This window comes from Amblyomma americanum, chromosome 6 (genome assembly GCF_052857255.1).
Source record: "Amblyomma americanum isolate KBUSLIRL-KWMA chromosome 6, ASM5285725v1, whole genome shotgun sequence".
Classification (NCBI taxonomy): domain Eukaryota; kingdom Metazoa; phylum Arthropoda; class Arachnida; order Ixodida; family Ixodidae; genus Amblyomma; species Amblyomma americanum.
The window spans coordinates 169,598,507-169,613,035 of NC_135502.1; the positions used below are offsets into that span (position 1 = coordinate 169,598,507).

General features: G+C 46.9%; 1 protein-coding gene across 3 annotated transcripts in view; it reads right to left on the reverse strand.

Moving 5' to 3' along the window:
- Positions 1-14,529, reverse strand: part of nab (NGFI-A-binding protein homolog) — an 867,324-nt gene that overhangs the window by 81,381 nt on the left and 771,414 nt on the right. For all 3 annotated transcript variants that reach the window (XM_077628086.1, XM_077628088.1, XM_077628087.1), the window contains one exon: positions 8,171-8,424. In XM_077628086.1, the coding sequence (XP_077484212.1) occupies positions 8,171-8,424 (254 nt within the window). The remainder of the gene's footprint in view (positions 1-8,170; positions 8,425-14,529) is intronic.

The window sequence follows — 14,529 nt, forward strand, 5'->3', positions numbered from 1 at the left end:
AGCGCGAGTTTTTGAGTGGCACAAGAGGTTCGTTTCGGGCAAAACCGGTGGAAAACGACACAAGGCAGGGGCGCCCTTCAATATCACTAAATAAAAAGAGCGTGGCTCGGATCAGGAAAATCGTACATCAAGACCACACCATTACAGTCCGTATGCTATCAGATGCTTTCGTCATTAGTAAGACATTGAAGAAACGAAAGCTGAGTGCCAGACTTGCCGCACTCCCTCACACAGGGCGATAAAGACACGCGGACATCATTGAGCGCTGATTTGCTCTCCGAGGCAGAAAAGGATGCTGCATTCGTCGACAGCATCATTGCTGAAGACGAAACATGGTGTTTTCAATAGGATCCTAAAAAAAAATGCCAGAGCGCCGAACGGCGGTCCACACGCTCCTCGGCGTCGAGAAAGGTGCAGCGACAGAAGACCAGTACAAAGACGATGCTGATAGTTTTTTTCGATGCCAGACGTGTCACACACCACGAGTTCGTCCCACAAGGGCAGACGGTGAATCAGGAGTTTTATATCCGCGTGCTCCAACACATGTGTGATGCAATGCGACGCCGTCGCCCTGACTTAGGGGCATCTGGACAATGGAGCCTTCTCCAAGATAACGCAAAGCCGCACACTTTTCGCAGTGTGACAAAATTTCTTGCCAAGCACAGCATTACTGTACTTCCCCATCCGCCATACTCGTCTGACCTCTCCCCAGGCGATTTTTTCCTGTTTCCTCGTGTGAAGAGAGCCCTAAAAGGTCGCTGGATGGAGAGCGTGGAAACCATTCAAGACGCGACGACAAATCAGCTGACAGCCATGCCAAAAGAAGGGTTTTCCAACTGTTTCCAAGATCTCAAAAAGCGCTGGAAGCTGTGTATACGCTGCAAGGGAGACTATTTCGAAGGGGTGCTTAATAAATGATTTCAATGTTAAACGCATTTATTTACATGGACTCAGTCTCGAAACATTACGAAGAAATGTTTTATTTAGTTACAATTCCCTTTTATCACTGCGCATTCAACGTAAATATCTGCTTTCGAGCCATCTGTATAAAAAGGTGTGAAAGTACTGTATTTTTCAAGTGCAAGAAATTCTTGTATTATATGTTGTTGTTTTGTATGGAACTGTGTAAGAGTAAAATCACAGATTGTAGGAACACGATACCATGGAGGCAGCGGATCTCGTCTTCGAGCAATGCCAGGTAATGGCAGTGTAAAGTACTGCCTTTAAACTAAAGCTCCCTGAAAATTCTTAGTACATGGCTTTCCCTGAAAGCTTTCCGTGTTCAGCTTGCTGGCACGAGTCTTATATTTAAATGGCCCTCTGCAACACTTTTCATTTGAGAGCATAATGATCTTTGAGTGGACAGCTGTCAGATGTGCTCATTAACAGGCTGCAAAAATATTCATTTGCTAAAATGAATTTAGAGCTTTATCAATGACATCCCTAAGCAAGGTTCTTGAAGTCGGGTTGTTTGCATGCTATGCTCGCATAAAAGTAGCCCACATACTGGCCACACTTTAATCACGCGCTCTGGTGAATAGCACAACCCTTTCAGTTTTATGCTGAGTGAGTGTGCACGTGTGTGCTTTCGGCTAAGTCGTTAACAATGCTGCCATGCATGGTCCCACCCCAGCTTAGTATTCAGCCTGCCTGTTAAAGCTCCTCTTGTTGAATGTTGCAACCTGTCTCCATTGCGTATGTTTGGGCAGCTGTGTCAATAGGGCCTTCTGGTACACCAGTGAGGACAAGAATAATCCTGCAGTATTTTGTTTTCCGTATTGAATACTGTATTTATATTCATAATATGTTTTCGTGCGGCTGCCCATGCTAGGAATTATTTCTCATACAGCAGTGAGGATGGGTAAATATACCAAAAACTTTTGAGTTCTTGGCCCTGCATGCCAAATGTAGTACCAGAACATGTTCATAAAGGTGGCCGTGCAAACAATAACTTTTGATTTACAACTCCAAGAGTCACTCGTAGAGGTGACAGAAACAGAGAGGGCCGAAGTGCCTATAGTAGCACGGCAGGGGAGGATATAAGGCGGCTGGGGTGTCACCCCCTCCCAAAGCCAGACATTTTACTTAGGAAAACCATGCTGAAACCCTTTTTCTCAACAAAAACAGTCGAACAAATACATGTTTCAAATAGTACTGGTCCTCTTTAAGAATTATCCATAAATCCACCCTTTGTAGCATGCACTGCAACATATCAAGTTTCCAGTCCACAGATGCAGTTTGGTGCATAATATATATGACCGCAGCGTTTCAGACTGCTTCTCGAAGTCTATATGTACCAAACGGCTGCAGTATAAGTTTCACAGTGCTGTGCATTATTTCAATGCTGTATTTCATGTTTAACATGCACAGCTACAACTGTACGCACCAATTTTCGCTACTTGATGAAATACCAGCTTGTAATGTCACTGCATAGTAGCACACTTTACTTGTGATCGACAATACAGGCAATCAAAGTGAATTTATTATACGTAATGAATTCATGGAATTATTTTTCTTCAACGTAACCACAGGCACCATTGAAATTCAATGCACATGTTGATCCTCATTTCACTAAGTGCTTTTTAACACAAATAACTCTATCACAGAACATGGGCACAATAAACACGTATGAGAAAAGGCCTCGAAATTCAGTTAGCGCTTTGCCAATTTCGCACTTCTTGACCATACCCTCAGCCAGAAAAGCAACTGCAATAACTGGTGCAGAAAACTGGTCTAAAAATAGCACGCGATCAAAAATGCAGACTTGACCTCGATATGAAGGAATACACTTGAGTCCAGCACACCACCGAGGAAAATAGCTCTCTAGCCGCTTCAGACGTTATAAGCTTCAAACGGGCATGCAACAAAGTTTCTGAATACTAAGCACAAAGCTAGCGCAGCTGCTTCCTGTACAATTGAACTCTACGCCCATGTTATGGCCCCCGCCGCTAACACAAGCGCAATTTGCGAGAAAAAAAATTGGCAATTGTATCATAATCAACACCAACGCTCGAGCGTTAGAAGAACACGCATAAGTAGCAAGAAAGTTTCACTGCCGACGGAAACGGGAGCGCGAATTGCACACGCACTCTGCACGCACAAGACACGAAACTTTCGCACTACACGCCGACTAACGCTCTGCAGCGCTCTGCAGTGAACAGCGGCGGTCTCCCGACGGCTCCGAGCAGTGTCGCAATAGACGAAATGCCCTTGGTATCGTCTTCGCCAAGCGCTTTCAAATCCGGGCATGCAAAAAGATTTTTGCGCTGAATTCCTCCTTGGTTTATGGATTAAGGGGCTTAACGTCCCAAAGCGACTCAGGCTATGAGGGATGCCGTAGTTAAGGGCTCCGGAAATTTCGACCACCAGGTGTTCTTCAACGTGCATTGACATCGCACAGCACACGGGCCTCTGGAATTTCGCCTCCATTGAAATTCGATCCCCGCGGCCGGGATCAAATTCCACCTTGAAATATGAGTGAACGATGTCAACGTCAACCTGTGAGCACCACCAAAAACAGAAACTCGAGCAGTTACGCCTACGCCGCACCTCAAATGGCACGCCGCGGCCCGCTGCTGCCGACCGGTTTGTAAACAGCAACTAAGATGCACTTGTTAAGCTGCCCGGACAAGATGGCCTCCCGATCAAAAAAAAAAAAACACGTGACTTCATCAACAATTTTCTCCCATGTTGTTTTATGGGAAGGGGCGTCTCCTGAGTTTTCCTTCCTTCATGCAAGACAGACACTCAAACATGGTCATTCAAATAATCAAATTCTTTTGTCGTCAGCGCTAGCGATGGGGAACTGACGCAAGCATCACCATGTTTAGCTACCTGAAAGGCCTCAAAGATTTCACGAGCCTTCCGTGTTTTTCCATAGCCCAGAATGGTGACATCTGCGAAACGTGGGGAACATTTGCCCGGGCATCTACTGCGATTCAAAGCGAAGTTGCCCTCCTCACCGGCGCCAACTTTCGTTCTGTGTTTGCGCATCCTCTCGTTTACAGTCACCCGTCTGACCTATGTGAAATTTTCTACAGGTCAGCGGAATCTTGTAAATCACTTCTGTCCGGCACTTTGCGTACATAGTTCTATGTTTGGTCATGCAATGCTTCTCATCATTGTTTCCCTTCCTGACCCCGCCGTTCATCTCCTTTGATACGGATTCAGCGACCGCTCCCAACATTTCTGCTGGGAAACTTGCCTCGGACAGGCGTTTGGCTTGCGTTGTGACACTGGTTGACACGGTGTGGCAGCAACTTTTTTTCACAGCATTATGGAAGCAAGCCTTAGCAATACCTCGTTTGACTAGTTTAGAATGATTAGAGTCAAAGGGTAAAAGCCCTTTTTTTGTTCTTGGTGAGTACATCCAGCACGCATGGCCTTCTCCAGATAAGGTTAGTAACAAGTCTAAAAAACGGATGGAGTTGTTAGTGGCTAATCCATGAGTAAACTTCAGTTGGGATGAGCAGCGTGTAAAGGCACCCATAACAAGTTCAACTATCATCTGATAGGAGTCATTAGGTACGATGTTTCAGATATTCGTTTTTTCCGCGAAAGGTTCTCGAATGGAAAGCTTTGCCGTCACATATTGTTAATGCTCTACCAAATGAAGCCTTTTCTCCCGCGTTAAGTGCCTGATTTCATGTTATGTGAATGTGAAAGTGCCCCCCTGCCCTCCTGTAATCCAGAAGGGCGATGGGGGGTACCAAATAAACAAATAAATAAATAAAAGCACTAAAAACTCATCACCATATCTCACAATTCGCAGCACACGCCCGTCGTCCAAAAAACACAGAAGCTAGCGGACAAACTTTCCTAAGCAAATATTGTCGAGCACTGGGGCTACACAAGCTCCTATACAAATCCCATTCTCCGGAATATAAAGCTCCGAAGAATGGGATCTGTATATATAAAGCCCGACCGCGGCGGTTGCGTTTTTAAGGAGGAAAAACGCTAAGGCGCCCGTGTGCTGTGCGATGTCAGTGCACGTTAAAGATCCCCAGGTGGTCGAAATTATTCCGGAGCCCTCCACTACGGCACCCCTTTCTTCCTTTCTTCTTTCACTCCCTCCCTTATCCCTTCCCTTACGGCGCGGTTCAGGTGTCCAACGATATATGAGAAAGATACTGCGCCATGTCCTTTCCCCAAAAAAACCAATTAAACCAATTAAATATAAAGCTTGTTTTTCAACTCGACAAGAGTCGATGCTCGTGATGCTTGCGTCAATTCGCCATCGATAGCGCTGAGGAGAAAATTTGATTATTTTAATGATTATGTTTGAGTGCCTGTCTTGCCTTGGCGCATGCGTAGAGATTACTCGGCGCTCTGTACTCAATAAAGAATTCAACTGCTAGTCCAGCCTTTGTCCTGTGTTGCTCTGTCCTTGTGTGTTGGTCTTTTGGTTGGTATATTTCCTCTTTAACATGGCATAACAACAGGCTCACCATTTTGCCCTGCTTGAGGAGCTACTCCCGCCGCCCAGTCTCTGCTCTCACCGTGGGTGAAGAGAGTCGCACCTCGTAGTCCAGTCTTCTGTTTCTGGCAAGCGCATGCGTGATCGCATCGTTCTTTCGCATAATATTGTCTGCGCTGTCATACCTGTACCGACCAATTCAATTCGTTAATCCGTCTACTCCACGCAGCGATGTACCAGCCTACTGAGCTATGTTGCATACAATATATATATATATATATATATATATATATATATATATATATATATATATATATATATATATATATATATATATATATATATACTTTTTGCACGTTTTTGTCGGCACTCTTTTTTCCTCCGCAGTACATAACTTCAGAACAGACTTGTCAATTCATTGAGAGCTGCATGATGAGTTGTGAATCAAGTGCGGAGTCATAAATATTGATTTTTGCATTACATACAGTGATTGCTCTACGTTGATTTGTTTCTCCCTGTGCCCACTCCTGCAGTGACATCCTGGGGAAGGGAGGAGTGCATGTGAGAAATGAATATTACTACGGAGGACAGGCGGACTTGCAAAAAAGGTGCGCCGCCTTTCAACGTGCATGCGTGCTGAGAAAAGGGAGCTGCTTCCGCCAGCTGGCTCGAACTGCGCAAGAGGACCAGTGCTTCACAATGTGTGTCCGTGTGATGGCGTTTCATTCGCGTGTATGCGTCATCCTTCCCCGTCCAGGCCGGTGCATGCAAGTACAGCGCCGTTTTCAGCAATGTCTGTGGCCCCTGTTACCGACATGAAGCTTTTTATTCGCTTCCTGACCTCTGCCGTCCTGGGCGAAGCCCAATTTCCACCCGGCTGCGTCAGCGGCATTCCGAATGGCAAACTCCACAGGGGCAGCTTACTGCCAGTGAGCAGCGGCACAGTTCAGACAGGTCTTGCGCGCTATGAAGTTGTGAACACTAAAGAGGTAGGTATTGCGAGTTGTGCTTGAGGAAGGGACGGGGGGGCCAAGGCTTCGCGCTCTGTCAGGCGCACCTTTCGCACGCGGGAAATCAGGTCGCTGCATTGTTCCCTGTCTTGCGGCGACTGCTGTCAACGAATATCGCGCACAGTTTTTCCTACCCCTAGAAGGCGAGCATCCAGGGAGCCTTTCTTGAGGTGTGCTTCCGTCTATAGAATGCACTCGAGGTGGCCTAACGCTTTTTGTCTGGTATTTGTGTCTTTTTGTTTCCACCATCCCCTATCTATCATCACGAACAGCGAGAAATACTTTCCAGCAGAGTGCACTCCCAACATCTGCTACGCTCATTTAAATATGCTTCGAAGTTGGGTCACAAAGAAGACTGTGCAAGTACACGCATGCGCATGTCTGTGGGAACCACTTCACGATGCGGAATACCGTCGAGATTTGTCCTACTTCATTTTCAAGTTCCTCGCGAAGGAAGTTGCACGCAGAGTCCTCTCTGCTCTGTCAGCGCCCCTCAGCAGAATTGATGGCGGAGGCGCAGTACAGGCGGCGACCTTGAGGCGAGCACATCTGGCGCGGACAATTAATTCCTAGGCCAGGACCCCAGTGGCGCGTGAAGCAGACAGCGGGGAAGGCCCCGAGACCTTGGGTACCCTCACCCTCGTGCGCCCTGCGAACCCAACGCTTCAAAGGTGCTGGGCGTTCGGCTCATCAGCCCGAGGTCACGGTATTGAATTCCGGCAGCAGTGGTCACGGTCGAATTTTGACGCAGGCGAACTGCGATTGAGCCTGTGCGCTGTGCAGTGTCAGTGCACGTAAATACAAGGCAATAAACCATCAATATCAGAAGTCGTCATCAATTGTCAGCATCAGAAATCGTGAAAATAGACTTCTTCCTGTTGTAAACAGCGTCACGTCAAGCCGGCGTAGCCCGATGGACAAAATCACCCACTTTCGTTTCTGAACTGGGTTTGCATGCGTCCAGCGTTCCGCCCACACCCCGCGTCTTTCTCCTCCAGACTAGGGCCAGCTCTAAACACGAACACGCCTATGTGGGAGTAAAGTAAGCTGCCCTCTAGCGCCCACCCTTTTATTAAAGGGGGTGCACCTCTTGCACCACACTGTGAGACAAGAAACACGTGCGCCCGTCACGTAGGTGGCCGTAACAGTTTTATTAGCTAGATTTAACTGTACCGCACTGTTAATAAATTATACCTAAGAAATCTCCCATTTGACCTTCTTTCTTAATTTAAGGGCACAGTGATGACAAAATGAAGGAAATTCATAACTTTTATTCAATATTTTCAATGGCTGAAGGCAGAAGAACCTGGGACGGTCGAAATTAATCCGGAGAGCAAGTGCACTCTGCACTACCCCCTTCCCCCCACAGCGGTGGTCACTCGAGCCCACTAAGAGTGAGGCACCTTTTTTTTTTTTTTTGTCCACGTAAGCACCCCACCCCGAACGCATCTCGGAAACCGCGCATTCTCTCTGACAGCGAGGTGCTCATTCATTAGTTCGAACCTTTAGCTCGCGAGGAGCTCCCATTTTTCGAGTAAGAAGCTCGTGAAACTCTGCCCTCGCTCCAGCTTCTTCTTTGGCTCTGATATATTTCCATTTGATTGGACAGTATGGATAGCCTGTAACTTGCGTAAAACGGCGTGTACTCCGACCTTCGAAGACTGCATTGGTCGCTCTCGCAGCCCGCGAATAATATTCCCGCCGAACAGACAGTTTTCTCTGCAAGTGCTTGTGTGGCACTCACCTGGACTGGCCCTTGGAGAAGGGGTAGCCGCTGTCGCGCACCGCCTGGCGTGCCAGCGGGAACAGTTCGTCTCGGCGCGTCAGCAGCGCCGGGATGTGCTTGCAGATCTGCGCCGCGGCCTCGTTCACCGACACCTCGTGCAGAGTGAGCGGCTTCTCGGGCTTGCGCTTGCAGTCAAAGCGGCCGTAGATGGCGGCGTACTTGCGGATCTCGTCCATCCGACGCGGGTCGTCCTCGGACATGCTCAGCACGTGCTGCGGAGAAAGAGGAAACGCAGGGCAACGAAAGCCCCCTCGTTTTTGTACCCTTTATTTACACGCAGTGTTGTCACGTCAAGAGTGGGCTCATATAGAAAGAATCAGGCTGCAGCAGTAAATGCGCATTAAAAAATCAAAACGGAGAAAACGACAGACACAACGCGGTAATCGATTCGCAAATATATCGTCCGGCTGTGCACGAAGTGAACCCTCCAGTGAATTTATTTATTTACTTAAAAAATACTGCTGCTCTCATTTTAAGGCAATTATAGGAGAGGATTTGTCGAAAGAAATAAAAAGAAACAAGAATTTTTGGCACCGGCAATATCCTATCAAAAAGCATGATCATAGCATAAGCACAGAAACCACAACGAAAAACAAAGACCATTGGAGAAGTAACAAAATCATTATCTTTTCTTTCTTTTCTCATTGCCTACCGTGTAATACCAAAAAAGGAACCTTCAAGCTACAGCGCAGTCCGCAAGGCTATTCCGCTAATTAATACATGAAGGGAAGAAAGCCGAGTCCTGCACAAAAAACGCTCGTAAAATCAGCCACGTTCCTCTCCAGTAAGGCGATGAGCGACTTCTAGAATTTCTATGGGATGCCGGAGTGATCTCGCCACGCCGATAGACAATGTACCGGCATCAAGAGGATGGAGCGATGGAATCCCGTCCCGTATACTCCGTGATTCTCACATTCAGGAAAGACAGCCAAATGAAAGAGAAGGTGTTTTTGGGCTTCAGTAGTCATCCTGTGCAAGAGTAGTTTAGACCAGCGCTCCGCTTATTCAACTGACAGCGATTCGGCCACATGGCAAAGAACTGCTGCGCTTCGTGCCGATGCAAGATTTGTCCGGAGAGCCATGAGCACACCCAGTGCAAATCGCTCCTGCAACCGAAGTGCGCGAACTGTGGTGGTGATCATGCCGCTTCTTTCTCGGGCTATCGCCAAAACAGCTGCTTCAACGGAAAAAAAACTGGCGCCAAATGGGACAACACACAGCAAGAAAGACTGGACAGGCGCATCTTGCAACTGTTTATTCACAGCGTGAGCGTGTGAATAAAAGAAGGTACATCAAGAGGGTAAGGAGAACCCGGTCATGCGCATAAGGGAATGCGTTTCAGGAAGAAACAGCAGCACACGCATGCCTCACCTCATTCTTTCTAAAAAAGCACTTTCATTCTTATACATGGTGATAGAAGGGGTGCTTATACAATCACTACCCTTTTCGCTGATCAGGAAAGCCTCGACCAGTTCACGGGCTATCCTATCCTTACTCCTCTTTAAGATACTAGAGTCCTTCAGCCTTGCCGCGCAAATGCTTTTCTCTTCTTTAGCGCAGGCTTTACAGTGATGAGATAAATGCTACCCCGTGACATATATTCCTTAAATCTCGGTTATGTTCGGCCAGACAATCATTAATGCCGCCACCAATTTGGCCAATGTATACTTTTCCGCAGCTGAGAGGCATGGGATACACGACCCCCCGGCACACTTCACAAACGGAGCTGCGTGCTTCTTGCTGCATTCTTTCTCTTTTGCCTTGTGGGGGCCTCTTTTCCTGCACAACGAAGCTAGTTTTTGGGAGGCGGAAAAAACCACCGGCACAATGTATTTTTCTGCCACATGTTTCAAACTGCGTGCCGCCTTGTGGGCATAAGGGATCAAAACAGGTCTACTTTTTGTTAACTTCTTCTCGAAGGCTTCTGATCGTTTCTTTCATTAACTTTTCCAATAATGCTTCTGCCACAGAGCTCATGACTGAAGTAGGGTAGCCAGCTTGTTCCAACTTCTGAACCTGGGCCTGAAAACTTTCTCCAGCTTTATAGCAACAAGATTTTTTCAGACCTTCAAACCTCAGAGCCTCAAACCTCTGGCGTCACGAAATACTTCATGGCAGGTCGCCTCGCATAAACGCACCTCCTCCAAATCTGGAAGCAGTGAATCCAATGCGCCAGAATCATATGCAGAATCACAAACACCAAGCTTCGAAATCTGCATCATGTGTCCGCGCTGGAGAAGTCTGATCGACAAAGTTCAAGCAATGAAGTGCAGAATTCTACCTCCAATTCTTCAGCTGTTCCGCCCGCTTCCGTGTTAAAGAGGCCTGATCGGGAGCGTTCTGACAGCCAAGTGCAAGGTCCAATTTCGGATCCCTCAGCTGCCTCACTTCAGCGTTCTTCTGTTCGGTGAGCGCAAGTGGCACCTGAACCAGCCCCAGTTGCTGGAGCCACCTCTTGAATCTCAATGGTGCAGCTCAATTCTACCTATGCTATTTGCTAAAGTTCGAGTTATTCTGACAGCCACTCTGCAAGCAAACAACCTCCCGAAAGTGAAGGCTTTGCTTTGATCTGCTGGCTTAGCTTCCTAGGTCCTCCACTCGGCACTTTTTATGAATAACCGGTATCAAAATGTCGCCATTTTTCAGTGCAATGCAAACAACTCAAGATCAAAAAGTGCGGACTTTCGAAGACTTCTTGAGCAAAACAATTTTTCTGTGCTGTGCATACAGGAAGCCGGTGTGGGTGACGATTTCCATCTCTCGAACTATCTGCCATGCAAACCATCACGTCCAGCTAGCTTGAGTAGGGAGATGGTGTGCTTGAGGAAGGACCTGCCTTCCTGCCTAATCCAGTGCACTCATCCTGACGTTCCGGAGTTCGTGGCTTCCAAAGTGTCCTTTGGTAAGGTCTGCGTACTGTTATAAGTATTTACTTCCAAGCATCTTGTCACGTCTCGATTGATGCTCTATAGAATGCCTTTAAAATAGGGGTCTCTCATTTACTGATTTGCGGTGATTTCAACTCCCATAATACTGCTTAAGGTAGTGACCACTGTGACGCCCGTAGAAGGGTCGTTGAGTGCGCCGCAGAGGAATGTAACTTATGTGTTCTGGACGACAGTTCCCCTACCTTTCTAGGCGGTTTTCGTTACTGAGCTGAATAGATCTGGCTCTGTGCACTCAAGATTTGGTGTCTAACGTGGGGCGGACCACAGACATTGAGACACGCGGAAGTTATCACTATGAGATACTGGTAAATCATCCCAGCTTACGACCTCAGGGTGCCCGACGTAAATCCAGACTTACCAGATGAGAAGCTTTTCACCACAACTTAACTCTAAATGTTTCCATGGACATCAGTATCGACTTCACTTGGCTGGTGCAAGATAGCCTGAGTACTGGGTACTGATGGAGAGTATGTGCGACTGAGGGCACTTCGAAGAAGTGGCGGAAAGCCCTTACCGTCGATCTGGGTCTTTAGATTCGTATCGTGAGGCTCAAAAGATGCGTTCGTCAATACGTAAACATCTGCAGCAATTAGGAAGAAAAAATGGCGTGACTTCTGCAGTACTCTGACCCCTCACACTCTGGTACCAAGGATGTGGATGATGGTCCGCTCCTTAAGCAGGCTCCTTTCTCAGAATAACGCTTTCATAGCTCTTGTAATGACACGGGGAACAGACCTGGCTGATGAGTTTTGTCAGCTTATTTCTCGTCCTGGCGTTTCATTAGACCACGAGGAATTTAAAAACTCAGCTACATATGCGCAGCAAAAAGTTTAGTGCTTGCTTCAATGCAATTCAATGTCGGCGAACCTATATATTGTGTGTTTCTGTCAATAAAAATCAGTTGTCAGCAGCGCATTGTCTTGTCCACCTTTCTTGTGAATGTGTCTTATTTTGAGCTAACGTTTCTACATAGAACTATGCACCAACTAGCCCAGCAACAAGTGTTACTTGAGTACCTTTCCAACACTGTGGCCCCTTTTCTACGTGTTTCTTCACCTTCTTCGCAAGTGTCAGCTATCGTCACCCACATATCATGGACAGCCTGCCGCGCTAGACAAATAACGTTCTTCATCAAGAAGGGATTGATACCCGGTGAGAACATCACTCTTTTCGGCGCAGTACGTCCTTCCTTCGCGCACGTTAAACGTCTGTGCAGAATCCTGATGTCCGAGCTGTGGAAACAAGTACGGCTCTTTCATGACTGGCTTCGTGTCGTCTTGCATAGACAAGACCCTGAATGGGTAACAGAAAGAAAATTCCAGGCACATAAGAAGCTCTCGCCACAGACCACCGAATTCCTGAGGCGTCATTTTTTGATCAACTCATCGAGAGCTCCGGGAATGAAGAAGGCAAAGAGCGGTTCTCTGAAGGTGCTGGATGATGTTGAACTCCCGAAAGAAGTCTTCAAGGTATTTGTAAAAAGGACCGAAGTTCAGTCTTGAGCCAAATACAGTGGTTCATGAGCTCCTGTTTCTGAATAGGCGAGTGGCGGGGAAGGCACCGCCGGAGGATCGTGAGCGATGCCTGCTGGAAGGAGTGGACGCGCTAGCCAGAACGGCTTCCAAGAGAGCCAGTGGATATGGGTCTACGGTCAACAAAGTGGTGAATTACTTCGAAGAGAACGACATTCGTTAGCTGCAAGCCGACAAAGAAGGTGCTTTTGTGGTGGTGCCAAAGAGGGTATATAATGAAAAAACGTGCCCTGCAGCTGCGGAAGACTTTAAACGAACTGATCTCAAGCCCGTGAAGGCTAAGTCAAGAGCCATCACCCTCTGCAACGAATTGGAGCTGCAAAGGTTAGCAAAGTCTATAAGTGACTGTAAGGGCAAAACTCTTAGCATGTTTTTTACAGCTAAGACCCAGAAAGAAGGTGTACCATTCTCTTTTATTGTAAGCGAAAGGGGATCTTCGCAACGCCTTCGTAATCAGTTCCTGCTGAAGCATCTTAACCAGTTTGGGGTCACTGACCCTTTCGCAGCAAAGAATTCTTTGGATATAATTGAACTTCTTGACGATAATCGGCAAATTGGGTATTTCTTTTCTCTTGATGCTAAAGATCTTTTCTATTCCATTCCACACAAGGAATTGTTCACAGCCGTTCAAGCATGCATTTACGAAAGGTAGAGGGGGGGGGGGTACATCTTTTCAATACGCAGCTGGTGTGTCAGTAGGGAATTTCATGACTTTGTTAGAATATAATCTTAATGCCCCAATTGCACAGTTTGAAAGTGGATCGCTTATACAGAAGAAAGGGATTTGTATTGGCTTGTGTGTGGCCCCGGTTCTGAGCAATATTTTCCTTGCAGTGATTGATAGAAGTGTGAATGAGCAGTTGGACAAGGATAGGGTAATGACAGTTTTTAGATACGTCGATGATTTTTTAATGCTGCTACAAAAACAGGGCACACAGTCCTACTTAGGCACAGTTAACGAGGTTCTAGGAATTTTTAGTGAGAATGGAGAAGGGTTAGAATTTACACAGGAGCTACCTGAAAGTGATAAACTGCAATTTTTAGACCTGGAACTTTCCATAACCAAAGAGAAATTATGCTGGATGTACCACTCTCGTGCCCAGAAAGGTTTTTGTCATATGAATCGGCACACTATAAGACAGTGAAGCAAGCCATTGCCACGTCTGGTTTAAACGCCGCCATAGTGAAATCCTGTTGTCATACCATGGAAAGCGGCTTGCAGTTGCAAATGGTAAGGCTTCATTCAGGATGCTGGCTTCCCTCAATCTGTCCTGACTAGTGTGGTGGAGTCCCTTCTTCACAGCATAAAAGGCGTGGAACGTAAGCAGCCTATGCCCGATGAAGATAGAATTAGGCCAGAAGTGGTGCCCTACTCCCACCGCGTTGCCCATAACCTGAAAAAAGTTGCATCTAAATTCAAAGTTCCATTGGTATTCTCTGCTCCCTGTAAGCTGACCTCATTATGTCCTCGTGTAAACTCAGAAAAACGAAGAGTGAAAACCTGCGGAACCAGGCATGCCCGCCGGTACGTAGAATGCAATGAAGAAGTTGTTTATCAGATCCCGCTCACGTGTGGAAAAGTGTACATTGGACAGACGGGGCGTTGCCTAAATGAAAGGTTGAGCGAGCATGAGCGTTCGATGGGGACGGAAACAGGTTTTAATCTGCCTCTTCACTGTAAGGACTGTCAACAAAACACCTGCGGGCCCATTCTTGAACGAACTCTAGTTTTATGTAGAGGCCATGATCTAGAGTCCCGCGAACTAAAAGAAGCCTTTTTAATTAGAAAAACGGCCCTGAGTGCCGTTAGCGATGCTTCTATCTTCTTGTACAGAAC